The sequence below is a fragment of the Neovison vison genome, chromosome X (assembly GCF_020171115.1).
Source record: "Neovison vison isolate M4711 chromosome X, ASM_NN_V1, whole genome shotgun sequence".
Lineage (NCBI taxonomy): Eukaryota > Metazoa > Chordata > Mammalia > Carnivora > Mustelidae > Neogale > Neogale vison.
The window spans coordinates 1,625,920-1,653,889 of record NC_058105.1 but is presented as its reverse complement, the minus strand read 5'-3'; the positions used below and the strand labels follow the sequence as shown (position 1 = coordinate 1,653,889).

The following is a 27,970-nucleotide window of genomic DNA, read 5'->3' as shown; positions in this document are numbered from 1 at the left end:
CACATCGGAGGCTCCCCATCCCCACACCTCAAGAGCGGAGACCCCCAAGAAAGCTGCTTCCTATTCTCCCTGTCCTCCCCCCTCCCTTACCCTCCCCCTGCCCCAGCCCTCCCTCTCCTCCTTCCCCCCCCCCCACCTCCTTCCCAGCCATCACTGGGGCTCCACTTCCATCAGGCTGCCTGAAGGAGCTGCCAGCCCCCCCACCCCAGCAGGTCCACAAAACAAAAAGACAACAATTGGCAAGCACAGAAAAGGGGGAAAAAACAAACCCACAAAACTCAGGGGTGCCTTTGTCTACAAAGAACCAAGGCCTCCGGCAGAGGCGAGACTGTGCTCAGCTTCAAAGCCCGGCATTCTCTTGTGCTTAGGACAGTCCTCTTGACCTCTGATTTCCAGCTGGACTTTTCCTGTCCCCAAGCACCCACGCTGAGAGCTCTGGGGGGTGTGCGTGTGCGTGCGTACATGTGCCTGGGCCTGTGTTGCGCACACATGGCCCACACGAAGCTGAAGGGGGGCCTGCGACAGGCCTGCCCCTGCACCATGCCTACTGTCAATGCGGTCGCCAGACTCGGAGAGCGGGAAGTAGCCGACAGAGAGAAGCGTCCCTTCTCCTGGGGGTTTCTCTCTGGTCACAAAGTCCTGTGTGCACGCACGGACACACACTAGATTCTAAGGGAGAGCAGGGAATGGGGTGTCTTGGGGGGCTCACTGGACCTGGGCTGGGGCGGGGGCCCCACCCCGGAGTGCGGCGGGGCTCAGACGGTGGTGACCGAGAGCAGAGGGTTGTAGACCCGCTTGCCATCAGCAGAGCGCGTGCCGTGGGCCAGCATCTCCTGGATGGTGATCCAGTTATCCAGGATCTTCTTGTTCCGCTTCTTCATGGTTTTGCGGTGGCTCAAGGCGATGATGTTGAGCTCAGCCTTGCTGTCGCCGTTCTGCTGCTCCCTCAGGCACTCCAGCCGGCTCTGCATCATGAACTCGCGCCGCTTCCGCTGCTCCCGAGCCCGGATCAGGTGCTGCTTCCGCTCCTCCTTGCTCCAGTAGCGGCCCATCTTCATCTCGCTCACCGCGTCGTCGTCCGTGGTCATGCCGCTGCGCTCCTCGCGGATCTTCAGGGCCCGAGCTTTGAGGAGGCGATCGCGCACGGGCCGCTTGGCCACATAGCGGGTCCCGTCGCTGCGCACCTTGACCTTCCACTCCATGCGGGGTGCTTCGGGGGCCACCGCGGCCCCGCCCACGCGAGGGCCTGCAGCCAGACTCAGGGGGCCCTGGCCCAGCTCCTCCAGGCTGCGCGGCGGGGCCAGCTGTACGCAGCTGTGGTAGTGCTCGCCCTCCTGGCCCTGGCCGCGGTGGCGCCGAGACAGGTACGGGCTGCCTTCGGGACCCACGCGCTCCAGGGTCGCGCCCGTCTTGGGGCTTCGGCGGACACGCTCCTCCGCGTGCTGTCTCCTGCCCACCTCGGGATCCCGGGAAAGAGAGCGGAACTTGGCGGGGCTCCCCTGCGCGGGGGGTGCCTTGGGGTGGGCGCTGACCACGGGGCCGGAAGGGGTCCGGTTCAAGTTGGAGTTGCCAGCAGCAGCCCGCCGCAGGGGGCTCTCCGGCGAGGGCTCGGCGAGCAGAGGGGTGCTGCGGCAGCTCTCCCCAGTGTTGTAGGCGCTGGTGCTGTCCTTGTCCGATTTCTCGGGCAGCTCGGAGATGTCCGACAGCTCGTGCTTCTTGGGCTCCCCGGCAGCCAGGTGGTAGAGACTCTCCTCCTCCAGCAACCAGGCCTTCATGCAGCGCTCCCGCAGCTGCTGCATCTTCTGCGCCCGCAGGATGTTCCGGCACTTGAACTCCAGGTGCCGCAGCTCCTCCTCCAGCATGGCCATCTCGTGGCCCAGGCTCTCGTTGCGGTTCACGTCCAGGGCGCTGTTGCCACCTGCAGCACGGGGGAAGAGCAGGCCCGGCTGGTTGCCATTCTCCAGATGGCCCTTGATCTCCAGCAGCTCCCGGTAGCGCTCGTACTCCTCGTCGGTGAGGCCGGGGACGTCGCCTCCGCCCAGCCCCGCCCCCTCTGCCAGCAGCGAGTCCATGCTGAAGTGCAGGTCCCGGCTCTTGCGCAGGGCCCCAGGGGTGTTGGCGGCACTGGCGGGCTCGTCCCCCAGAAGGTCGTGCTCGGAGCTCTCCTCGGTGCGGGTGCTCTCGTCAGTGCGGCCCACACCGCTGTCCAGCTCCTGGCTGTTGCTCAGACCCGTGCCCGCCTCGGGGACCCCTTTCTCCTCTTCATGGCCGAGCTGGGGCAGAAAGAGGAGTCCCACTCGGTATGGGTCCCGCAGGCCAGGCTTGGGGTCAGAAGGGCCTTCGGGTCCAGCCCATCTGCCACATGCCCCAGCCCCCGGCCCCCCCTCCCGCCCTGCCTCCTTCCTCACCTGCTGGGCAGGGGGGGATCTCAGCTTCCGTGCACGCAGGTCCCCCTCGTGCTCAGAGCCAAATTCATCCAGAAAGTCATCCCGGTCACTGTCCTTCCACCGCTTTGCCAGCTGCAGAGACAGAACTGTGCTGTCCCCACTGCTTTAAGGACCGCCCAGGACACAACCCCAGTGGTTGCCTTTAAGTACCATACCCGGTCTCCTGGTCTCAGTGAGGATGAATGAACCCAGGCGAGAGGGCAGCCGCAGCACACTCGGTCATCAGAGGCCGGAAGGGGAAATGGGCCCCAAAGACACGCCCCACCCTCCATCAGCAGCCCCCACAGAAAGCCCGATGCCAGGGGTCCCGGAGGGCCCTGCCGGGCGCACACACACCTGGCTCTCGGGCCGGGCCACCAGCAGGGAAATGTTGGTGTTCTCCTCCTGGCTCAGAATGGCCACCGCCTCCTCCCGGTTCTGGACGTCCACACCGTTGATCTGCGACAAGCCAAGGGACCATCACACAGAATGCCAGGGCTGGCTGTGGGGCAGGCCCTACCCTAGTGGAGCGTCCTGGGCTAGGAAAGGCTCTTGAGCTCTGACAGGATGGAAATGAAGTAGCAGGTGCCCAGGGAGAGGAAGGGGTCCCCGTGCCCGAGCAGCACAGACGATGCCAGCAGACCTCCCAAGGCAGCCGGACCGGAGAGAGAGAAGACCCAGGCCCGGTTTCAGGCACAGCAGGATGTCTAGCCATCGGGCGAGGCTCTTGGCAGGAGAGAGCTGGGACTGGCTAGGGAGAGGTCAGTGGGCGGCCAGGGCAGCGGGGCCATGGTCAGGCCCGCCCGCACCGCCTGCACGAACCCACTCACCTGGATGATACGGTCCCCCTCCCGGATCCGGCCGTCTTTAGCTGCGATGCTATTGGGGTTCACCTGCAAGGCAGATGCATCATGGGGACCTGGCATCCTTCACTCGGGTTCCCTTTGGGGAGCAAGGGGCAGCCTCACCTTGGAGAGGGGGTTCTGAAGCCAAACTACAATCTCCTGGCTTGCTCCCTCTTCAGCTCAGACTGGAAGCTTCTGAGCTCCAGGAGGCAGGGACAAAACAGTGGGTCTTGGGCTAGTCACCTCTCCCCAGCACGAGCCAGCTAAAAGCTCCCCAGGCCCAGGCCCGGGCCCAGGCCCCCAGCAGTCTCTCGTAGACTCTCATGCATGGAAACCTGTTCTTTTCCACGTCAGAGGCCGGGCAAATGCAGGAAATGCAAATGCAGGAAGCCGAACACTTCCCCACACTGTGCCCCACCCACACGAGCTCTGGGGCTCAACGGGCAGTAAGGTGTCCATGCAAAGGTTGACTGGACAAGAATGCGGGCGGCTGGATGCACCATGTCCACCACGGACAGGTGGGGAAGAACAACCCTATGAGTTCCAGGGGGCGCTGGCTGCGGGCCGTGGGAAGAAGAGCAAAGCCAGGCCCAGACTTCAGCCTCGCTCCCAGTCCCAACCCCCGCTCAAGTCTCCCAGGGAGGATGGCGGGGGCCGAACACATGCCCCATGATACTGAGCAGGCGCCGCCCCTGGCAGCCAGGGCATTCCGGGCAGCCTTAGAGCCCCGCGCCGCATAGAAATGCCATAGGGATCGGGGTGGTGTGGGCACTCTTCATGTGGCTGCCGTGTCACCCGCCACCACGACGCCCCGCCCTCCCCACTGCCGGTGCCACGTGCAGCCTGGGGGTCCGGCGCCTGAGGAGGAGGCCTGGAGCCCCACTACCTCCTAGAGGGCCCGCCCCCACGCCCCGCCGTCCTACCTCTCCAACATAGATGCCCAGGTCCTCCTCCTCGTCTGTGCGGTAGCACACCATCAGGCCGAGCTTGTCCCGGTGGCTGGTCTTATACAGCTCCACCTCCTGCCACAGCGGGTACAGGGGAAGCAAAGGAAGAAAGCCCCCAAAACCAGTGAGCGCGGAGGCATGCTAGCGGGTGGCAGCCGCGGCCCAGCCCCAACCCCAGCAGCTCGCCGCCGGAAGCAAGTTTCCAGCCTCCAGCTTAGAGGGGCTCTCTTACCATCCCAAGTGGCGCACGTGTGCCGCGGTCTCCCCTGCCAGGAAATGCCCGAGACACACGCGAGACGCACGGGACACACAGATCACAGACATGCGTGGGACACAGACTCACTGACACAGACTGACTAAGGGACCTCGCCCACGCCCCTCCCCGACTCAGCCCGATTTGACCCTCCTTGGCCCGTGAGCCGGAGTAGGCAGCCGTGCATCTTGGCCGCTGGGGACAAGGGGAGCCAGGCCTGAGCTGGGCTGCGGACAGCCGTCCCGGGGCCGGCTCCTGAAGCTGGCTCACCTCATACTCCAGCTCGTCCATGCGGTCTGCCTCCTGCGGGCCGCCCTCCATGAACTCCGCCGGGTCATAATACTCATGGCTGATGGGGGGGCTGCCCAGGAGAAGTGAGGTCAGGCCAGCCATCTGCTCCTCTAGTGCCCTAGCCCCAGCTCCTGGGCTGGCCGCTCCCACTGAGCTCAGCATGGAGCCCCTCGTTCTGAGCTACATGCACCCATGCAAAGACCAGGAATGCTTCTTGAACGGGAGTATGCAGGGCTCTGCACTGAGGACAAGGGCATGCCTCGCTCTCCCCACTCCATCCCGCCCTGTCGCCCAGCCCAGCCGGCAGGGTACCCACTTCTCCAAATTGCAGGTGCCACCCACCCCACCCCAGCACTGGTCCCGCCCATGCAACGCCCCCAGGAGTTATCCAGGCCCCAGAGGACTGCTGGGGAGTAGAGGAGGACCCACTCTACCTCCAGGGGCAGCCCTCCTTGCCCCAAAGGCTAAGCGCGGCTGCCAGCGGCCAGGGGCCTCACTCTCTGCGGAGGAGGGCATCCCGGGACCCCAGCCCTGCAGCACGGGTTTAGATTAGCGGAATGAGCCACCCGGCCTGGATGAGACGCCCTTCTTCCGAAGGGGCCAGAAAGAAGCCGAAGAGATGGAGGAAGTTCAGAGCAGGGAAAGGATGGGACAGATAAGGATGTGAGAAGATTCAAGGAAGGATGCTTGAGAGGCAGAAGACGATGGACGGCAGAGAAGACAGATGGAGGAGGAGGAGCGGAGGCCCTCAACCTTCCAGGAGCAAGGTCCCGGGATGCTCCTCCCTCCGCCCTGGGAGCGGGAGGGGAGATACCAAAGGGAGCCTGTGTGTGAAGCCTCCCCGGTCACTTCACTGGCTGCTGTCCAGCCTGAGGCCGCAGACGCCTACAGACTGCTGAGCCCTTGGACGTCCCAGTCGGCTCTGGAGGCCAAGCAGCCTGCTTCCTGCCCAAGAGGGCAGGCCAGGCAGGGTCTCCCTGCCACGCCCAGAGCTGCGGCGACGTAGCCTCTGGGTGGCGTGCCCTCTCTGGAGGCAGGGCCCGGGGCCCTCCTGAGGGCGACTCACAGCTCAGATAGGACGTACGGCTCCAGGATGACCATGGGCGGGGTGGGCGGGCGCAGCTTGCCCAGCGCCATGATATGCTCAAAGGTGATGTCGGTCTGAGTGCCACTGTCCACCAGCTGCAGGTCATGGCACGAGCTGTCCCCCCGGAGGCGGGGGCTGCGTCTCAGCACCTGGATCACTAGAGGCTCCTTGGAGGAGCGGAGGGCCTCCAGGGTTTGCTCCTGAGACAGCTTGGAGAGCTCCTTCCCGTTCACCTGCGGCAGAGACACGCCCCCGTGAGAACCTGCCCGCTGCTCGGCTCTCCATGGCCAAGTGCGTCTCCACCCTCATTCCCCGGGGGAGCCCCACATCTCAGCCCTACCCCTACATGGTGCTGCCTGGGCCTGAGGGAGCCCCCGGGACTCCACCCCCACCCTAGAACGTCATCCAGCAGGAGCCCCCCAGGCTTCGGTCCTCAGTGCTCCTGAGGACCTGCTTCTCCTCCAGGCAGCACAGAGGTCAGAGCTAGCATCTAGGAGACCCGCAGCGAGGCCCCCTTGGCAACGACGGCACTTCTGTCGTGCTCATCTGACATCAGGGCTGGAGGAAGACCTGGACTCCTCTCCCAGTGGAGTCAGTCCATAACTAGGTTCAGGCAGGAGGGTCAAAAAGAGCACGCAGACGTCAAGGACAGGATCTGTCCTCAAGCCAATGACAGAATCACTGAAGACAAAGGGTGACCCCCACAAAGCCCCCTCACATGCCAAGACAACCTAAGGGAGGTGCCAAACAAGTGATCCTCGTAAGACAACTGCCATTTCTTGGGCGCCCAATGTGTCTCCCCTAGATCCTGACCCCAACGCCCCATTGTGCCCTTGAGGAAACCGAAGTCCAGCAAAATGAAGGGAGCAAGTGAGTCAAGGTCACAAGCTGGGCTGCAGAGTGGCGGGAGCTGGGGAGAAGCCTCCAGGGAAGGCTCCTTGAGCAGAGGGCACCTGGCCGGCCTCAGGGGAAGGGAGAAAGTGAGGCGTGTTTGCAGGCGGAAGCAGAGTCCCCACCAGTCAGCACGAGGAGTGCAGGATGAGGGGACAGGGGCCGCACTTGGGCACCGTGGCCAGGTTGTCCCAGTCTCCGAATTCCCACAGTGCCATCTGTGTCTCTGGGGCTCTCGGGGATGGGAGCTCTGCAGAGACACGCCCCGTCCGACTGCGAAATAGCATCTCCCGGCTGCTATGGAACAGACCAACGCCTGGATGTCATTCCGGGGTCACGGCCATGTCAGAAAAGCAAACAATTACCTATCCACTACTTCGTTCTGTCCTTGTAGATAAGAAGCTCAGTATTGATGTTTCCCGGCTCCACAAACTTTCCCTGGTCAGAAAACTTTTTTTTTTTTTAACCAATCTGGTCTACTTAGGCAAGAAACACAGGTTCATTGTAGAACATTTGAAAAATACAGAAAACCATAAGGAAGAACACAGAAATCTGCCAAGAAGTTACTAGTTGCCAACTAAAGGTAAGTGTGAGAATGTGGTCAGTACCGCCGGAGAGACCACAGTGTGGAGGGCAGGGGGCACGGGAGAAATTCGGGAAGCTGTGGGCAGGGCAGCGTGGGAAAGGCTATGAACAGAGGAAACATCAGGAATGTCCTCAAAGACCCTAGCAGGGCTGGGTGTGAAGCTGTCGGGAAATCTGCGAGCCAGCTATTAAACACAGCCATTATCAACGTTCCGATGGAATAATCTTACAACGGAACGAATTATATTAAAAACAAAGGCAGGCGCAGCTGGGTGGTTCAGTGGGTTAAACCTTTGCCTTTGGCTCCGGTCATGATCCCAGGGTCCTGGGGTCGAGTCCTGCATCGGGCTCGCTGCTCAGTGGGGAGTCTACTACCTGCCCTCTGCCTGCCTCTCTGCCTGCTCGTGATCTCTCTCTCTCTCTGTCAAATAAATAAATAAAATCTTAAAAACAAACAAGCAAAAAACACACACACAAAGGCAGTAAGTACTCCAAGCTCATGACTTTCTAGTTCTACTACACTCTCCTGTTAGCACTGTTAGCGTGACCGGTGCCAGGTGTGTCTGGCGTGTGCCTGTGTCTCTTCCCGGGCTGAGTGACGCCACGGAAATCAGCCACGGCTTCGAACGAGGGCTTTTGGTCCTGGACATATGCCAGCTCCCCAGTGCCCTTAAGTCAAGGGCTTCCCTAAAATGTATAAGGGCTGGGCTGTCAAAGGCTAGGTGTGCCCCGAGCAGGGCCACAAGTGAGGGCCACAAGGGACATTGAGAAATGCAGGAAGGTCTTTCTCCCTTGAATCCGCTGGTTCCCCTGCAACCCCGTTGCCATGGAAACTGGGTCCAGACAGTGAGGAGGAGAATGCTGGTTGGGCTGGGACAGGAGGAGGAGGAGGAGGAGGAGGAGGATGGGTGCCCACAGAGGTGAGGTCATCACAGTGAGGCCTGGGGCACCCAGCAGCTTCCCCTTGACCCACACGCCTTCCTTCCTCTCTCCTCTTCCTCAGTCAGTGGGTGCTCCCGAGCTAAGGAAGAGGAGTGGGGCAGAGGCGGCTCCTGACAAGTTAGAAACAAGCCCCTCCCAGACTGGGTGTGGGCTCCGGACGGGGTGGGGAAGCTGGGGCGGGGCGGGGGCGGGGCGGGGGGAAGGGTTGAGAGGGAATGAGCAAAGCAGCCTGCGGCCAGGCCCACAGTACCGACCAAGTGCTCTGCAAACACCTGTGCCGGTCCTGCCCCGAGCCCGGCTCTCGTCCTGCCACCACGAGTTACAGAAAGACCACGGGGGGCGGGGGGGGGGGCTGCTCCAGCCTCAACCTGTCAGAACCCAGGATAGCTTGCCCTTCCACACCCTGCGACTCCCCAGTCACATGCAAATGTCTCCAGGGGCCCCCTGGGAGGAAGACATCTAAGACCAATCCCCTTCCTGCGCTCCACCTCCCTCCCCCAATGCCGCCACTCCAAGACCCCATCAGCCACGATCCAAAATGGACCAAGTCCTAAAAGGACAAAAGCGAAACTGCCTACCTTGGACGTGAGGGGCAATGTCCGCAATGCTGCGACAGAGAATTCTTAAGATGGACACGGGCCAGCAGGAATGGAAGACACACATCTGACTATGCTAAATGGTAAAACTTCCAAACAAATGACAGAAACAGAGTGAAATGACAGGCTAAGAGAGGATCCTTACAATGCATAGAACTGATAAAAGATTATCCAAAATACTCCGTAAAGAATTCCAACAAACCCTAAGAAAACACGACAGTAGACCGGAGAAAAGAAAAGCCCGCACTCACAGAGGAGCCCCACCACCTCACTAGCCCTCAGGCGAGGGAAGGACAGGCTTGGGGTCAGGGACTTCGGGCACAGGCGGCTTCAAATCTGCCTTCTTAAGGGATAAATGTTGAGGCCACAGAGACGGAGACCCAGGCTGGAGGCAGTACGCGCCGAGGCCAGAAGGATGCGCGACACTTTTCCGTACTTGAGAAATGTTTCAGGATGGTCGCACGGGGGTGGGGGGGCCGGACAGGGACGGGGACAGCCAGGGGCAGGGGAGGCCAGTCCCCTACTCGGAGGGGGACGGAGTACGCTGGAGGCCCGGGTGGCCGGAGCGGCGGGAGAAAGTGACCTGCCAGCACCAAGAACCGCGTCCAGCACGGGACAGGAGGGGCTGCGTCTGCGGGGCGGTGGCCTGTGTGGGTGGGCGGGAGCCCCGGTGGCAACAGCAGCCCGCGACCCTGTGTGGAAGCCCGTTCTCCTCCTGGACGGTCCTTTCTTCCCCTCCGTCCCCTTGCCCCCCCCCCGTGTCTGCCTGGATCCCTCCCTCTCCCCCGTCCCCCCCATGCACCCTTCTTCCCTGCCTCAGCAGCTGCTCATCCCTTCCTGTCCCCTCCTGTCACCTACACCCACTCAAGGACAGGTGCCCACGTGTGTCCGCCGGTGCCCAGAGTCACCCTGGCTGCGGAGCAGACACCCGCTGAGGGGCTGCGGCGGGCTCAGCTGACCCCCGGGGAGAAAGCGCGGCGCGAGCGTGCGGCCCGCAGCCTGGCCGCAGCCTGGCCCGGGCCTCGCTCATTTTCCTCAGGCTCCTCAGGCCCGAGAGGGCCCAGCAGAGCTCAAAGGCTCATCCCCAGCTCAGAGCGGAAGCCAGGCCCCAGGGGCCCCACCCAAGCTTCCAAGGGGGCCTCCACTCTGCTTCTGGGTCTGTCTCTCCCACCAGGCCAGGGCACCTGCTTTTTCTTTTTCTTTTAAATTTTTTTATATCAAACATTTTTAGACTCTCTTGGCAGACTCCCCACTGACAGCACAGCCCCAGTGAGACAGGGTGCTCGATCGAGAGACCCGTGAGGTCATACATGAGCCACACAGCCAGAAGGAATCCAGAATGAGGGTCCCAGTGGGAACGGTCATTTCCACTTCAGGGACAGCAATACCTGCTGGCCACGCCCATTGTCAGAAACTCTCATTATTAGAAGATGTTGCCTTCTCAAGTACAAACCTGTCTTCTTTGGAACATTCCAGAAGACATCCACTGTGTCTTCCAACACTCCACATACGCCTGAAGCCCACCTGAAATGTCCCCCCGCCACGCCCCATGTGCCAGGCATCGCCCTGCCTTAGCTGGAACCATCTTTCGGCAGCTGATCCTGCTGGCTTCATAGCAAGCAAAACCTCAAGCACGGCCTCGCCTGAGGCAGACGTAATGCTCGCTACTCAGAGGAGCTCTCCACGCCCGGATCCATTTCCTGCTGCCCAGATGGGCCCGAGTGGGTTGACCTGAAACCCACAGCTCTAATCCAATCCCAGCTGAGCGGGAAGCCGCTTCACTTCCACTGTGGGGAGAGGGGACCCAAGCCTCAAGGCACCCCTTTGCTCAGAGTGGCCCGGGGGGCCCTCACATGGCCCTGGCGGGTGTGGCCTGGCTCCCGTCTACGCACCAGCAGAGCACCCAGGGCCCTAGGTCCGCAGGTACCGGAGACCTTGCCAGCGGGGCCGCCCCGGGGCCCTAGCGCAGTGGCCACCTCCGAACCCTGATCCTGGCTGGCCGCGTCACCCGGTCACGCACTCTCCGTCCGGACCCCCTTCGATCCAGTTAAATTTGCTCTAAGTAATAGATGTTCCTTAACACATTTTCTAGGCTAATCCGTATTGCAGTAAGCATTAGTACTTCATTCCTTTTATGGCCGAATAACATTCCGTTATATGCCAGAATATTCCTTTATATGGAAGGACCACATTTTGTTTACCCATTCATCTGTCAATAGACACTGGATTGTTCCCACTTCGTGAATAACGCCGCTCTGAGTATTCGTGTGCAAGCGTTTGAGACCCTGTTTTCTAATCTCTGGGCTGTTCCTGTAGGAGTAGAAGCGCCAAGCCCTACACTCCTACATTTAACTCAGTCAGGTACCGGCACAATTTTTAAGGCCGACAACTTCACAACTATCTTAAGCACTGAGTGTCTACCTAATTAAAGCACACAGCTGCCCTACCACAGTCTTCCAGTAACATGCCTGTTTCTCAAAAAAGATATAATGGGGCGCCTGGGTGGCTCAGTGGGTGAAGTGTTGAACTCTTGGTTTTGCTCAGGTTGTGATCTCGGGGTCGTGGGACTCTCACGTGAGACTCTCGCCCTCTGCGCCTCCTACCCCTCAAACAAATAAATAAATTTTTTAAAAAAGATTTTATTTATTTATTTGACAGATAGAGATCACAGGTAGGCAGAGAGGCAGAGATAAAGGAGGAAGCAGGCTCCCTGCTGAGCAGAGAGCCCGATGCGGGGCTCTATCCCAGGACCCTGAGATCATGACCTGAGCCGAAGGCAGAGGCTTTAACCCACTGAGCCACCCAGGCGCCCCAAATAAATAAATTTTTAAAGATTTATTTCTTTATTTTTGAGAGAGTGAGCCAGCAAGTGATCACAAGCAGGAGGGGCGGAGGGAGAGGGAAAGAGAAACTCAAACAGACTGCACTGACTGGAGAGCCCAATGCAGGGCTCGATCTCACGACCCTGAGATCATGACCTGAACTGAAACTGAGAGCCAGACACTTCACTGACTGGGCCATCCAGGCGCCCCAACAAAGAAATCTTTTTAAAAAAGATATAAAATGTCATGTGAACTAGGTTGATTACCATACAAAATAAAAAGGCTGGGAAAGAATGTGTAAAATCGTTGTGGGAAGGAAGTCTGAGATTTTCCCCCCTTTTTTCCTGTACTGTTTTTTGAAAATACAATAAATGTTTATGAACTGCAAAATAAAAAAAAAACATTATTGCTGGAAAATTCTCACGATAAAATATTAAGCAAAAGACCTGCTTAGAGCAGGGCGACCCCAGTTCTGGGAGCATGGGTCTGGGCATATGTTGCATATATTCACATATGTGTTTAACACAATACTTTCTTTAAAGAATAGGAGGAAATTCACGGGAGATAGTATTTACAGGGGACTGCTCTTTTCTCTTGTTCTTTCTAGTATTTTCTCCAATGAACATCACCTTTATGATCATAGAGAAAACACACAAAAGCAACCTGGCCCGATAGATTCGGAGTCGTTCTCAGGCTCTGCGGCAGGGGATGGGTGTGCGCTCCGAGCCCCAGGACAGCTCAGGCTGGGAATGCGGCTTCTGGGCTCAGGGCCCTGGGTGCCGGCAACAACGAGCTGCACTAATTAAGTCACATCACATGCCACATCCACACCTGATCTGAAGCGGCTCAGGAGAAGCACAGCTTTCTCCCTCTACTGCCTTCCATTTCCTGCTGGGGTGTCCCCAAAAAGGAGCCTGGAATCCCAGAGGGAATGAAGGAGGACGGGGGGGGGGGTTAAGGGCTCTAGGTGAGGGGGATGAATCCCAGCCATCCACCCCCTAGAGGAGGTGGTCGCGAGGGACATGCCCCATGCCCACCCCAGGGGCCAGGCCTGACCAAAGGGCTGGCCAGTGAGCCTTAATGGGCCTCAGGTCCTGGGGAGCAGGACCGAGCAGACACCCTCCCCATTCCCCCAGTGCAGCACCCCTGCAGGCCGGCCCCCTACTGCCTCCCTCTAAGGTGGGATTTACAGAAGGCGTCCTGTGGGCCCCAGTGTCTGAGCAGAAGAGGATAGGAGGCCCCTGGGGCTGGGGAAGCACTGACCCCATAAGCACCAGCCAACAAGGCGGGAGGCAGAGCAGGCAGGCCCCCAGGTCTGCCTTCAGAAGAAGCTTATGGCCAACCCACGCACAAGGCCCACCCCAGCCCCTTGATGCAAGCCAGGTCACAGCGGACCCCTTCCCACCAGGGGGTGGACAGGCACAGGGCAGCAGATCAGGTAGTGGGCTGAGGCAAGATACAAGCTAAGGCAGGGACATACCTCAACCCAGGTTCTAAAGGAGGGTGGGGAGGGAGCTCCAATGGTAGAAGAACTTTCTAGCAATCAGGTGTTGGGAGTGAGCAAAGAAGGTGAGGGGGGATGTCAGAGACTACAATGGGGATGGATATGGGCAAGTGGGCCACTACCCACTTGTCTCTCTCATTCCAGGTGACTGAAGACAAGGAAGTCCTAGAACAGACCTGTGAGGTCCCTCATGCGGCTTCTCCAGGGAGCGGAGGGACAGTGGAGAATGAGCCTCGGAAGCAGGGAAGCAGGGAGGCAGGGAGGCAGACTGCTTCGAACCTGGTGGGAAGGTGGGAGGGGGAGGGGCAAAGCTGTGTGAGTCCAGCGGATGAGGGCCCCACAGGGGTCCTGGGTGCACGAGGGGCTCTCCGTGTCCCCGGACAGCAGGGAACCACTGGAAGGAAGAGGGCACATGCTCCTTCTCCAGCCGAGCACTGGAAGAACAGGAAGAACAGCCATGAAGCAGACAGACGTGATCCCTGTGCTCAGAGAACCCAGGCGAGGAACAAGCCAGTGAGGCCGTCTGGGACCGCACGCAGAGCCCTGAGTTCCGCCGTAGAAAAAGCTCAAGTGGGGCCTGCTTTAGATGTTGTGTGCAGGGACAGCGTCCCTGGGGATGCCTGACCTAAGACCTGAATGGCGGCAAGGAGCCAGCCACGGTAGGGACTTTGAAGAACGTTCCAGCCAGAACTAAGCCCTTGGTGCTCTCTGGAGAGTGCCGGGCGCACACAGGAGAGGCCCCCTGTGGCCCCGGCAGAGGAGGGGACCAAGCGGAGGTGGGGGAAGGAGCCGCAGGCAACCACAGCAGCCCAGACCGGAGATCATGGTGGCTTGGCCTAAAACAGAGGTGGCAGTGGAGAAGGGGACCCGAAGGGAGGAAGGATGCCTGACAAGCACAGACCAGATGCCTGGCCTTGCTCCCCATCAGGAAAGCGCACGTCAAAAGCACAGTGGGATCCCCACTCCCGTCCACTAGGATGGCTGGGGTGGTGAAGGGGAAGACAGGTGTTGATGCGCTGGGGGGGATGGAAAACGGGACAGTGGCTGTGGCTGCGTCCACACGGAAAGGCGCAGACAGCTGTTCATAGCGGCACTGTCCGTAAGCACCGACACTTGGAAGCCACCTCGATGTCCGCCCACAGATGGTTCAATGCAACGTGGTAAACCCGCAAGGTGGGTTATGTCCCGCAGAAAGGGCCGACGGCCTGACGAGTGAAAGGCCGACTGCAAAGGCCACCTGTGTGATTCCACAACGACAAATCCGTAGGGACAGAAAGTACAGGAGTGGGTGCCAGGGGCTAGGGAAGGGAGAATGGGGAGTGCTTGCTTAATGAAGTTCCATTTTGGGGTGATGAACATGTTCTAGAAATAACAGTGGCGATGGTTGCACGACACTGCGAATGTACATGGCACCGATGGCAAATCTGATGTCCCAGCCTTTCCTGCAGTAAAAATATGAGTGCCACCTGGATCCGCAGAGACCATGACGATGGATGCGGGCGTTGGGGTAAACAGGGGAAATGGGCATGTTTTATTAATGGAAAAAGTTTTTCTCAGATTTGAAGTTCCTGAGACATGCAAGCATCCTCGATGGCCCGTTCCTCCTCCATGTGTCCCGAATCATGAGATGGGGTGGGGGGGCACTCTCCCACTTGCTCTGCCTCCACTTTTCTCTCGAAGATAAATTAATAAATAAATCTTAAAGAAAGAAAAAGGCGGGGCTCCTGGGTGGGTCAGTTGGATAAGCGGCTGCCTTCAGCTCAAGTCATGAATCAGGGTCCTGGGATCAAGCCTCGCATCCAGTCACGGCTCCGTGGCGAGCCTGCTTCTCCGTACTTGTGTGCTCTCTCAAATAATTAAATAAAATATTTAGAAGAAAAAAAAAAAGGCCTGAGATGGGACACAGTCATTAGTGTCAGGGTTGTGGGTTTGAGCCCCAGGTTGGGTCCAGAGATTACTTTAAAATAAAAATAAATTATATACGAAAGCATGAGATGGAGGAGATAACGGGAGATTGAATGTAGACAGAAGAGGCCCGCCGACGATCATGAGGTACGCTTACATTTAGCAGTTGAAGAGAGAGACCCAGAGTTTACAGCCAGCCAGAGAGAAGCTAAGGAGGAAAGCTGAACAAGACGGCATGGAGGCGGAGGGAACAGCTGGCCCAGCAGCCAGAATGGCCTTCGACATCTGTTAAGGGGTGGACCACGGCTGGGCGGAGTGAGAAGCTTGGTCTGTACCGACACAGCCTTTGGGAACTTTGGCAGAGAATGGGGTCCCAGTGGCTGGGGGCTGCGGGTGAGCGCTGCCTTTGGGTTTTACCAGGAGAGGCAAGACCTGGGCGGTCTGCATGCTGATGGGAGGTTTACAAGAGGGAGACCTCAGGCCAAAGAGCGCGAGGGGGGGTACTGCAGCCGCGCAGCCTTGGGGGACATGGGAGTAGGCGCGGGGAACACGGAGGAAGAGAAGAATCACCAGGGGCAGGTGAAGGAGACACAGGGGCAACGAGGGGACGCGGTGGGGAGGCGGGGCGGGGGCGAGAGCTATGCGGGAAGCCGGGTGACCAGTCGCGACACAGCCAGGGCCAGCGGCCCCAGAGTAAGGTGCTCTGCCCCGCCCCGCCTCCCGACCGAGAGGCGGCAGCGCCCCGGGCGGCGGAGGGCGGGGCCCCGGCGCAGTAGCCCCGCCTCCCGCCCCCGCCCTCCCCCCCCCCCCGCCCCAGTCCGAAGCCGCAGACAAAGAGGGCGGCGGCGGCGCAAGCCGGGCTGGCGGTGGTCTCCTGCCCCCACCCTCGGCTGCAGCAAGCCTCCGGGCCCGGACCTGGGGAGGCTGGCGCAGCTGTGCGGGGGCTCCACGGGCGCCGTGCGGGGCGGCTGTGCTGCGGGATCTCCGGGAGGGCGGGGGGCACGGCGCGGGGAAGGGGCCCCGGAAGGAGCCCGGCCGGGCCCGCGACCTCAGGGAAGCCTGCGAAAGGCCCCTTCCACTCGCCCGAACGCGGGGAGTAGGGGGCTACCTACATAAATGTCTAGTGGGGCTACGTTAGGACCCTCCTAACCCCACTCGGCGGATGGAGGGACAGACAAGGAGACAACAGAAACCGGAAGTTGCCCTCTGCAACTAGGGGTAAATCAGTGCGCCCTTGGGTCCTGATCGGTGGCTCTCAGCGCTGCTGACAGGTATGTCCTGGCCTCAGACAACTGTTCCGCCGACCCCCAAACCAACAGACCAGGAGGTAGAGAGAAAGCAGAGAAGGGAAGCCTGAGCCAAGGGCAGGCTCTGTGCACTCCTGTTTTCAATGGCCCAGCACAAGTCCTCCCTCCTGTTTTCCCAACTCTGGATTTTGAAAATGGTCAAGCCACAGGGACGTTGCAACCCTGCATTCCCTTGAGGCAGCTCTCCCGCAGAGTGCACATTCCCACACCGCTCTCCCCTTTCTACGCACACGATTTTGCAAGCAAGATGCCAGCGCCATACTCCCATTCCAGGAGAACCACCGTCATCAGCCACCCCCACATCTCCACAATGTACCCCTATGCCCTTACAGCTCGTTTGTTCTGGTTTCTGGACCCAGGATAGAGTCAAGGACCACACACATTACATTTGGTGTTATGTGTCTAGTATCCTTTAATCTAGAATAATCTATCCACTTTTTCTTTTTTTAACTTTCATGGCACTGACCCCGGAAGATGTTTGGGGCAGCTGCCTTGTACAATGCCTGAGTCTGGATCTGCCCTCATTAGATTCAGCTTAACTGCTCTGACAAATTGCTGGGTCCTGCCCCTTCCAGACCAACAGCATCAGGAGGCACTGAGATGAGGCCGTCCCACTGCTGGGGACTCTTGATTTGCTTTAGTCACATGGTCAAAATCGCGGCTGCCAGGTCTCTCCTTTTCCCTTCCTAATTTACAAGGTACCGGGGTAACACCTTGAGACCCTGTGACCATCCTGTACCCTGACACCCTTTAAGTAATGGTTTTACTATTTAAGGCGGATCCTTGCCTAAATGAATAGCGTCAGTGGCTATGAAATGCCTTAATCTGGAAGAATCTAGCTGGGCAGTACATTCCACCATCGCATGACTGGCCCAGCAAATGCACGCCCCCAGTCGTGGCTGCCTGGACAAACCAGCCCATCCAACCCATAACCGTGGCCGCCACTTCTTGCCCAGGGGCAGGAGAAAGAAAAGGAAGCATGGGAGGCCTTCGTCTCAAAAGCCTTTTTAGCCATTTGGGTGTGTATGTCCAGGTGCCCCAGGGAGCTGTGTGCGTGTTGGTGAGGATGTGCGTGATGGAAAAGGAGCCCTGCTTATCTGGAACACAGTATGTCCCTTGGGAACCTCAGTGGGGCAGTAGCCCCTGGAAATGGATTTGGTAGGTCCCAGGTGATGCCTTGCCTCCCCCTGGGGGATGCTGACATGATCCAGGGCTTCATTGATGTTCCCCAAGCTCCTTCCTGAGCTCCTTGCTCTTGGTGTGGCTGGTCCAAGGACCAGCAGCAATGGACGTGGCCTGGAAGCTTGCGAGAAATGCACTCTCAGGCCCTGGGCCTCCTCCAATTCTGCATTTTAGCAAGGGCCTAGGACTGGGGTCATGCACTCATGGAACCAGGAAGGACACACAGACCTGAATGGGGTTCAGACACCAGACAAGTGACTCAAAGGGTTTCTCCTTTCCTCTTAGTCCTTATCTCCCCAAAGCTGCTGAGTGGGTGGTGGGGCCCACCCAGGGTCTACTGAAATCTGATCCACTTGCCCTGCCCCCACTTCTAGGTGAAGCAGGCCTCTCAGGGCACCTCTGGGTCCTGCCTGGGAATAGTGGCTGGGAAGGGAGGGTAACCCAGATGGCCTGTGTGAAAAAGCAAAGCAGGGGCGCCTGGGTGGCTCAGTGGGTTAAGCCTCTGCCTTCGGCTCAGGTCATGATCTCAGAGTCCTGGGATGGAGCCCTGCATCGGGGCTCTCTGCTCAGCAAGAAGCCTGCTTCCCCCTCTCTCTGTCTGCCTTCCTGCCTACTTGTGATCTCTCTCTGTCAAATAAATAAAATCTTAAAAAAAAAAAAAAAGGGACGCCTGGGTGGCTCAGTAGGTTGAGCCGCTGCCTTCGGCTCAGGTCATGATCCTGGGGTCCTGGGATCGAGTCCCGCATCGGGCTCCCTGCTCAGCAGGGAGCCTGCTTCCTCCTCTCTCTCTGTCTGCCTCTCTGCCTGCTTGTGTGTACTCTCTCTCTCTGACAAATAAATAAAATCTTTAAAAAATTAAAGTTAAAATTAAAAAAAGAAAGAAAGAAAAAGAAAAACAATTCTTGAGGTTATCATCAAGAACAACCTTGCGGGGGGACATCTGGGTGGCTCAGCAGATTGGGCACCTGCCCTTGGCTCAGGTCATGATCCCAGGGTCAGGGGATGGAGCGCTGCATGGCATTCAGCCCCAGAACACCTCAGGCTTCCAGCTTAGCTGGGGCCTGCTTCTCCTTCTCCCTCTGCCACTCCCCCTACTAGCTCTTCTCTGTCAAATAAATAAATAAATAAAACCTTAAAAAAAAAAAAGAAAGAAAAAAAAAGGATCAACCTTCATGTGTAAGCTCACAACAACTAAAAACATCACCACCCACCTCTGGGCTGACCAGACCTCTCCAAGGCCGGCAGTCACCAGAATGATAGTCTTTTCTTATTTTTAATATTATTTATTTATTTATTTGACAGAGACACACACAGCCAGAGAGGGAACAGAAGCAGGGGGAGTAGCTAGCAGAGGGAGAAGCAGGCTGCTGACTGAGCAGGGAGCCTGATTCGGAGCTTGATCCCAGGACCCAAAGGCAGAGGCTCAACTACTGAGCCCTCCAGGCTCCCCCCCCCCTTTTTTTTTTTTTTTGTAATTTGAGAGAGAGAGAGCATGAGAGCAGACAGGTCAGAGGGAGAAGCAGACTCGCCGCCAAGCAGGGAGCCCAATTCGGGACTTGATCGTGGGACTCCCGGATCATGACCCGAGCCAAAAGCAGTAGTAGCTCAGCCAACTGAGTCCCCCAGGCGCCCCGGAATGATACTCTCTATGCGATCTTCCTCATTTCCACTGCTCCAAGCCAGCGTGGGCAAGAAGCAGGCTGCTCCGCACAGCAGCCCCTGAGCCCGGCTTCTCAGACGTGCAGATGTCCCTCGCCTTCACTAATCTCGGGCCTTCCACTTCACAGCTGGGGGCTCCTCTCCCGGAGGGTTTCCTCTCCTTTCTTTCACATTACACAAACCCTCAGAATACTACTGAACGTCCTTCTGTCGCCGGACATTGGCTGTGTCCTGGCCACGAGTAAGGCTGTCTCCATCCATCTGCCCTGCCTAAACCACCCACCACATGGCCTGATGGCAGCAACTCGACCCTCTAGCCAAAGGAGATCCCAGCGGACCCAGGGCCTAGGAGAAAAGGCTGCCGGATCTCCCCATGGCCATGACCGCGGGTGGCAGGCACTGTTTCCTCCCACACGGTACTGTCTTCCCTGCGGGGACCCTGAAGCAGAAGGAAGGAAAAAACCCCCAACCCCACTTGGGCCCCATGTTGGGTTAAGTACACTCATGTGTTTTTCCTTTGGTATGTGTGTGTTACACGTATTTCTTGTTTTTAAGGGTTTACTAAGGTATAGTTGCCATGTAATCGGATTCACGTATTCAGAGCGTTACGCTTTACAGTTCTGTAAATTACACCTGTGACACCACCGTCACAGCCGAGATAGTGACCATTTCCTTGCGAAGCCCCATGCCCCTCTGTCATCCCTCGCTTCCACCCATGCTTCTGCCCATCCCTGCAAAACGCCGTCTGCCTTCAATCGCTGTAGATTAGTTTGCATTTTCTAGAACTTCCTAGCTCCATGGCTCAGGCAGTCCTTGGAACTGAGGTAAGGAAGGGCATTTTAAAATGTTGCGACAATGGAAAACATGGTGAGCCCGAGCAGATGACGGCTACTGGAATCCAGCGCCGCGGTCGTGCCCTCTCCAATTGCTTCCAGAGGACCTGCTGCCCTCAGAAGCAACACACACATCCTGCTCACAGGAAGCCCCGACTCAAGGGGCAGGGGGAGAAGAGCCGCCACCAAGGAGGGAGGAAGATGGAGAGAGGGGACAGCTGTGGGCCCGCTGCCCTGCTCTCGTGGCACACTGGGCCCTTCCCTCCCCAACGGTTGCCTCTTTGTTCCCCGGGCAATCTCTCCCATCACAAAATGGCCCCAGGGGAGGAAGGGGGGGGGTCTGCGGCTCCTCCGTGTGGGGACTGAGGGCTGGCACAGCGGGGGTTCGGCGGGGTGGGGGTGCTCACAAGGAGACCTGCAGGGCTGTGGCCTCTCCGAAGGTGGACAGAGGGGAGCCGGTGGTGGTCCTGACTCACTCGGCTGAAAGAAGAGCGGAAGTCTGGACGGCCCCGCAGGGCATGGGGGCAGCAGGCCCGAGGCCAGTTTCCTTTGTCACGTAGGTCCCCCAGGCACGGGGCCTGTCAGCAAGCATGTCATGGTATGGAGTAGGGGGGGAGGATGCCAAGATCTAGAAGGCTGGGGTGGCAGGGGAAAAGACGAAGGGGCAGAGAGAAGCCCAGAGTGGGGTGTGATTAGATCCACGACAGAGGGGTCAAGGTGCCCCACGGAAGGACAGCAGGCCCCCAGCCAGCAAGAGCACCAGGAAGGGGTCTCAGCAGGCATCGTGCCCTTGGCGCTGATGCCGCTTTCTCCCCACCTTCCACCCTCCGGAATCTGGTTCCCGCCTCTTCCTGAGGCACCTTGCAAGACCGCCCATCCCCCAGGACCTTTCTACCTCTCCAGAGTTGGTTGGTGTGGGACCTCCTCCCCCACCCCAGCGCATGCCTGGCGAAGCCCCGTGACACACCAGCAGGACAGAGGTGGAGCTGGCGGTGGCAGGGGGATAAAGTGCCCAAACCCAGGAGGGGCTCAGCAGCCACCCGGAACACAGTGGACGTCCTATGACACTTCATCATAAAAACACCCAAACTAGGAATAAAAGGGAACTTCCCTGACTTCATAAAGAGCATTTATGAGAAACCTACAGCAAGTTGTAAGTCACTGGTGGAAGTCTGGAAGCTTCCCTCTTTGATTAGCAGCAAGGCAAGGACACCTGCGCTCAGCGCTTCTACTCAACATCCTGCGGGAGATTCTAGCCAGAGCAAGTGGGCAAGAACGAGAAAGAACAGGTATCTGGGTTGGAATGGCAGACGGAAAAGTATCCGAGTTTGCCCTTGACATAATCCCACACATTCGAGATCCTCCAGAATCCACTAAGAAACGATGAGCGCTAATAAATGAGTTGAGTGAGGTTGCAGCACAGAGGATCAATATACAAAAATCAACCGCATTTCTACTCAGTAGCAATGAGAAAGATGAAAAGTAAGTTAAGAAAACAGCCCCCTGGGCAGCCCTTCATGACATTTCGGCTCAGGTCATGATCTCAGGGTCCTGGGATCGAGCCCCAAGTTGGGCTCCATGCTCAGGACAGGGTCTGTCTGCTCTCCCTCTCCTCTCAAATAAATAAATAAATCTTTAAAAAAAAAAAAAATTCCTGGCCGGCTCGGTCAGAAGAGCACGCTGCTCTTGATCTCAGGGTGGTGAGTTCGAGCCCCGTGGTGAGTGGAGAGATTGGTTCAATAAATGAACTTTTAAAAATCTTTAGGGGCGCCTGGGTGGCACAGGTGGTTAAGCGACTATCTTCAGCTCAGGTCATGATCCCAGAGTCCTGAGATGGAGCCCCGTATCCAGCTCCCTGCTCAGCCGGGAGCCTGCTTCTCCCTCTCCCTCTGCCGCTCCCCCCACTTGTGCGCGGACTCTCTCTATAAATACCAAATAAATAAATAAAATCTAATTTTAAAAACCTTTAAAAAATAATGAAAAAGAAAACAATTCCACTCACAATAGCATCAGACAGAATAAAACAATCAGCAGTAAATGTAACAAAAATGCAAAACATCATTTAAAGAAACGGAACACCCATGTGGAAAGACATCCTATGTTCATGGGTTAATACTCCACCCAAACCAATGCAGAAATTCAATTCCGACAAAACTGCAGCTGCCTTCTTGTTAGAAACTGGCAAACTGATCCTACACTTCATATAGAAACTTAACCAGGGCGCCTGGGTGGCTCAGTGGGTTAAGCCTCTGCCTTTGGCTCAGGTCATAATCCCAGAGTCCTGGAATTGAGCCCCGAATCGGGCTCTCTGCTTGGCATCGGGCTGGGCTCTCTGCTTGGCGGGGAGCCTGCTTCCCCCCCGCCCCTGCCGCCTGCTTGTAATGGATCTCTCTCTCTCTGTCAAGTAAATAAATAAAATAAAATAAAATCTTTTTTTAAAAAAAGAAACTTAACATACCCCCAAATAACCAGAACAATGGCGAAAAGTACAAAATTGGGAGGACTTACACTTCCTGATTTTACATTTTACTTACAGGGGCTCCTGGGTGGCTCAGTTGGTTGTAATATTGGACTCTTGGTTTTGGCTCAGGTCATGATCTCAGCCCGCATCGGGCTCCTGACCTCGCAGTCTCCTTGACACTCTTTTTCTCTCTCCTTCTGCCCCCTCCCCATGCAGGCTCTCTCTCTCTCAAATAGATAAATCTTTTAAAAAATTTAAAAACTAAGATTAGGGATGCCTGGGTGGCTCAGTTGGTTGAGCAGCTGCCTTCGGCTCAGGTCATGATCCTGGTGTCCTGGGATCGAGGCCCGCATCGGGCTCCTTGCTCGGCGGGGAGCCTGCTTCTCCCTCTGCCTCTGCCTCTGCCTGCCACTCTGTCTGCCTGTGCTCGCTCTCTCCCTCTCTCTCTCTCTCTGATAAATAAATAAAATCTTAAAAAAAAAAAACAACTAAGATTAACTTACAAAGCTATAGTAAAAGCAGAGTGGCACTGGCATCCAAATCGACATTTCTCCAGAAAAGACACACAGAAGACCAATGGCACATGAAAAGATACTCAGCATCACTCGGGAACTTCACATCAAAACCGCAGTACCCCGCATGCAAAGCAGGACGACCACAATGGGAAACACGCTGGGGCATCTGTTGGGTCTGTCGTTAAGTGGCTGCCAGGGTCCTGGGATGGAGCCCAGCTGGGGGCTCCCTGCTCAGTGGGAAGCCTGCTTCTTCTTCCACTCCCCCTGCTTGTGCTCCCTCTCTCGCTGTCTAAAAAACATGCGTTGGGGGGATGTGGAAAAAGTGGAACCCTCTTACTTTCCTGGTAGGAATGTAAAAATGGCTCAGCCCCCGCCGAAAAGAGATCAACAGCTCCTCAAACAATGAGACAGAATTATCATTCGATCCAGCAGTCCCAAGAGAATTAAAAGCAGGGACTGAGGGCTCCTGGCTGGCCTAGTAGGTGGAGCCTGTGACTTCTGATCTCAGTGCTGTGGGTTTGAGCCCCACGGAGCGTGCAGAGAGGACTTAAAAATAAAATCTTTTAAAAAACAAAAAAAGGGGCGCCTGGGTGGCTCAGTGGGTTAAAGCCTCTGCCTTTGGCTCAGGTCATGATCCCAGGGTTCTGGGATCAAGTTCTGAATCGGGCTCTCTGCTCGGCGAGGAGCCTGCTTCCCCCTCTCTCCGCCTGCCTCTCTGCCTACTTGTGATCTCTGTCTGTCAAATAAATAAATAAAATCTTTTTAAAAATAAAATAAAATAAAAGCAGGGACTCAGATATTTGTATATCCATGTTCACAACAGCATTATTCACAACTGGGAAAAGGTAGAAGCAACCCCAGTGTCCATCCATCCCATGCGGCACAGTGATGCGATGGGGTATATAATTCAGCACTAGAAAGAAATCCAGCGGGTGCCTGGGTAGGGCTTAGTCGGAAGAGTGCGCAACTCTTGATTTGAGCCCCACGTTGGAGGTAGAGATTACTTAAAAAAATTTTTTTAAAGAAAACTTGGTAAGTGGAAGAAGCCACACATTAAAAAAAATCACATACTGTATGGTTCATAAGGTTCATTAAGATGAAATGTCTGGAACCGGCAAATCCATAAAGAGGTGAGTGGTTGCCAGGGGCTGAGAGGTGTTAGGGGAAACCGGACTGCTAAAGACGGGCTTTCTTTCCGGAGCGATGACTGTTCTGGAAGGAGACAGCAGGGATGGCCGCACAGCTCTCAAAATATCACGACCGGCGACCGCACACTTCCTCAGGGCAGGCTCAGTAAAGCTGCAGCCAGTCTCATGCCTGCGAGCCACCACGAGAAAAGGGCCTGGAAGTCAAGGCTAGAAGAGACAACTTTGGGTTCTCGAGCTGGGGGCTGGGGGATGTCAGGCACCTGGAAGCACCCGGGCAAGCGGTGCAGGCCTGCGCGAGCGTCCCTCTGGTCCCGCCCAGGTCCCTCACTCTTGCCGGGTGCAGAGGCCACAGGCAGGCAAAGACAGGACAGGGAGAAGCACCACTGACGCTACTCCCCAGGGTTTAGGGGAGTACGGGAGCCAAGCAAGGGCTCTGACTGGTCTGTTGGGACAGAAGCTTCTTTCTGCTCTGAGAAGAGGACTGGACTGGGCCAGGAAATGCTCTCCCTGCTGTGCTTGGGACTCCAGCCCCCAGCACCAGGGTCATCTGGGACTACCAATGGTTTTCCCTGCTTTCCAGCTCCTTTTTATTCGATCTTCTTTTGTCTCCCTTTAATTTTATTTTGTTTACTTATTTATTTTAGAGGGGGAGAGGGAGAGAGAATCTTAAGCAGACTCTGGGGCTCCATCTCACCCGCCTGAGATCAGGACCTGAGCCAAAATGGAGGGTCAGTGTTAATAAGAGGCCAAGCCACCCAGCTCTCCGCCCCACCTCGAAGCCGCTCCTTCATTTTTAAAGGGTCATTCCTCTTTTAAAAGCGCATCCATGTTCTGATTCTGCCCAGACTTCCTCAGGAGCTTTAAAAGGGGGCAGTTCCCCCAGTCACCGGTCTGCGATGGCTGCAACCCCGACCAGTAAATGGCAAAGGGAGCTGGCGGCTCGGGCCTCTCCTCTGGGGACTTCTCTCCCGAGGGCTTGGAGCTCTCTCTCAAGGAAAGCCTGGCTCCGACCTTTCCTGCCCAGGTCCATCTCAAGCCCTCCCTCACCACGGAGCCTCCCTGACGGCGGTGCCTGCCCCACCTGTGGCAGCCTCCCCTCCCTCGCTGCCAGGGGGAGCCCGAAGGGTCACCTCGGCGTGGCCCCGTCAACTGCCGCTGTTTCAAGCCTGCAGGGCGGCGCAGGTCGCCCTTCTTGTTCCACGCACCCCCGGGAGATCGGTCTTAAACGAAATACGACCTCAATCCCTCTCGGAGGAAGTCAAGAGCCAAGAGCTTTGGAATCGCTTGCCATTTGGTGAAATAATTCCAAGAAAGGAAGGAGCGAGGGTGGGATCCCACGGCGTCGCCCACCAACCAGTGCAGCCCCGGTGCCCGCCACTGGGATTCCGAGGGGCTGCCTTCCGGTCCCAGCGCGAGTTATTACTGAACCCGATTCCACGAGCGGGCAATGACAATGGCCGGGAACAGGACGAGAGGCATAGCCCGGGGGCGGACGGAGAAAATGGGAAGAAAGGCGAGGGGTGGCGAGGGGTAGCGAGCGGGCAAAGCGGAGGGCCGCGCGCGCCCGGGGAGCCAGGGCCTCGGAGAGGAGCCGAGCGGCGCGGCCAGGGCAGAGCCCTCCCGCCGCCTCCCGCTCACCGGGACCAGAACCGGGCTCACAGCCTCGGAGCAGGGCTCCCGCGGCCTCCGATGCCTCCCCCACCCCCACACACACCGCGCCCCCGCGGATGCTTACAGGACTTCCCCCATTCTTCTAAGGAGACCCTATTCCCCCAGCCAACACCGCACCGACCAGCGCCTGCTCCCCAGTCCTGACCCATAAACCCGGATCGAAGTGCATACCTGTCCGCGCTGGGTCTGCCCCAGGATCCCGACTCCCTCCGACCTGGAACTCCCTCCACTTAGCCCCGGGGGAGTCTGAGGCCACACCATGAGGGACATTTCCCTAGACACCTCTCTGAGCGCACACAGAAAGTACACACACGCGGGGCCGGAGGAGCCTCCGCGCACACACAGACGGGGCACAAGCACGCACTCACGAAGTCACGCCACGCACAAGCAAGGAAGCCCCGCTCCGGGCCACCGGGCTGGGCTTGGGTTCCGAGAGCGCGGCCGGGCGTATCCCCTCCTGCCCCGCCGAGCACCTCTCGGTCCACGCCCCCCCCCCCGAGGCCCCGGACCCGAGGCCCTGCAGGGCAGAGAGCGAGCCAGGCACCGCTGCCTGCAGATCGCCCTCCGCTCGGTGAGCCCGCGGCACCCCAGTCTGGGAGCCCGCCATCTGGGCAGGGCCGGAGCGGAGAGTGGGGGCCAGGATAACCTTCCCGGCCCCAGACTGCCCGCGCGCTCCTGCGCCCCTGGTCCTCGGGGGCCACGATTTAGCCGCCCCCAGCGCCGCGGGGGCCCCTCTCCCTCCCCCGCCCTGGGTCCAGCCGGGCGAGCGTGTGCAGGGAACGGAGCCCGTTGCTATGCAACCTCCATCCCGCGCCGGCGCCGGCAGCACCGCGCCTCCGGACTCCCGGGCCCGGGGTGCAAGCGCGCCGGAGCACGCCGAGCCCAACTTCCCGAGCCAGACCGATCTGCACCCAGGATCCACGTCCCCACCTACGCCGGGCGCCAAGGGATGCGCCCTGCACCCCATCCCCACGCAGCTTCCCGCGTCTGTGACTGGTTCCCACGGAGCGCCAACACCCAGCAGCCCCAGAAATCGAGGGCGGGAATGGCTCCCTACCTCTTCGTTTCCGAGCCCTTCAGCCCTCCCAGGTTTGCCGCCCGCTGCTTTCCCAGGTGGCACCCACGCCCCCCCCCCGCCCCAGCGGCCCCTACCTGAAGCATCACTTTGTACTGCTCCTCCGGTTTCTGAACCACGCACATATTACATCCCATGGTGCTGGCCAGCGAGGGGAGGAGGGCGGGAACGGGAAAACGCCTTTCACTGGCCGGAGCGCGGGACCTCGGGTCCCGGGCCCGGGCCGGGGGCCATACCCTAGCGCAGGGGGCGGGCCGCTCAGCGGGGGAGGGGGGACGCTCCCGAGGGAGGGGCCGCTCCACGCCCCTCGGGTTAACTGGGCAGCCCGAGGCCGGGCGCGGGCATGCTCCCTAACACCGGCCAGGAGAAAAAGGGCAGCGGGGGATGGGCGGGCGCGCCGGGCGTTGCTGGGCGACGACCCCCCAGGAGGCGCGGGGGCGCGCCGGGCCGCCGGGGGCCGTCAGGGGCCGTGGGCCGCGCCCCTCCCCGCCTGCGGGGCCCGCCGCTGCCGCTGCCGCTGCCGCCTCCGGCTCCCACCCATGGCCACCGGCCCCGGGAGCCCGGCCCTCGCGCTCGGCGCCGCGGCCCGGCCCGCCGACTGGGGGGCGGCGGCGCGGCGGCGGCCCCCGCCCGCGGCCAGGCCCGCGCCCACGCTCCCGCCTCGCCCGGCCGCGCTCCCGGCGCTCCTGGCGTCCGCTCTCTGGCCCGCAGTCGGCCCCGCAGTCTCCGGCTCCCGCCCGGGACGACGGGCACGCGCGCGCGCCCGCGGCGGCGGCGGCGGCGGCGGGGGTGGGGGGGGGAGGGGCGCGGGGACGGGGCGCACGCGCGCGGGGGAGGGGAGCTGGGCGGGGTGCAAGCGCGAGCTGCGGGGGCCGCAGGAGCGGGCGCGGAGAGCGGGGGGCGGGGCCTCGGCTTGGGTGGTGGGGGGCCTGGCGCCCCGCTCCCGCCGGCGTCGAGTCTCCTGGCTCTCCGCTCTGGACGTGCCGCCTAGGCTCTGCGGGCCCAGGAGGCAGGGGTCCGGTTTG

At 58.8% G+C, this 27,970-nt stretch overlaps 1 protein-coding gene across 3 annotated transcripts; it reads right to left on the bottom strand.

Annotated features, from left to right (window-relative positions):
- Nucleotides 1-122: 122 nt before the first annotated feature.
- PDZD4 (PDZ domain containing 4) lies at nt 123-27,165 on the bottom strand. 3 transcript variants are annotated; one of them, XM_044235946.1, is made up of 8 exons: nt 27,023-27,165; nt 5,829-6,082; nt 4,742-4,832; nt 4,195-4,293; nt 3,257-3,319; nt 2,784-2,885; nt 2,409-2,519; nt 123-2,273 (listed from the first exon to the last, which is right to left on the bottom strand). In XM_044235946.1, exons 1-8 carry the CDS (start codon nt 27,080-27,082, stop codon nt 756-758), a joined length of 2,298 nt encoding a protein of 765 aa, XP_044091881.1. In that variant the 5' UTR covers nt 27,083-27,165; the 3' UTR covers nt 123-755. The 3 variants fall into 3 exon arrangements, with proteins under 3 accessions (XP_044091881.1, XP_044091882.1, XP_044091883.1); XM_044235947.1 differs by having other exon boundaries at nt 5,847-6,082; XM_044235948.1 differs by lacking the exons at nt 4,742-4,832; nt 5,829-6,082.
- Nucleotides 27,166-27,970: the final 805 nt, after the last annotated feature.

Coding starts and splice junctions, on each gene's coding strand:
- PDZD4 (XM_044235946.1), bottom strand. CDS start 27,082: ATGGGATGTAATATGTGCGTGGTTCAGAAACCGGAGGAGCAGTACAAA. Junction 6,083..27,022: donor AGTACAAAGTGATGCTTCAG/GTAGGGGCCGCT, acceptor TCTCTGCCGCAG/GTGAACGGGAAGGAGCTCTC. Junction 2,520..2,783: donor TGGCCCGGCCCGAGAGCCAG/GTGTGTGTGCGC, acceptor CTGTCTCTGCAG/CTGGCAAAGCGGTGGAAGGA.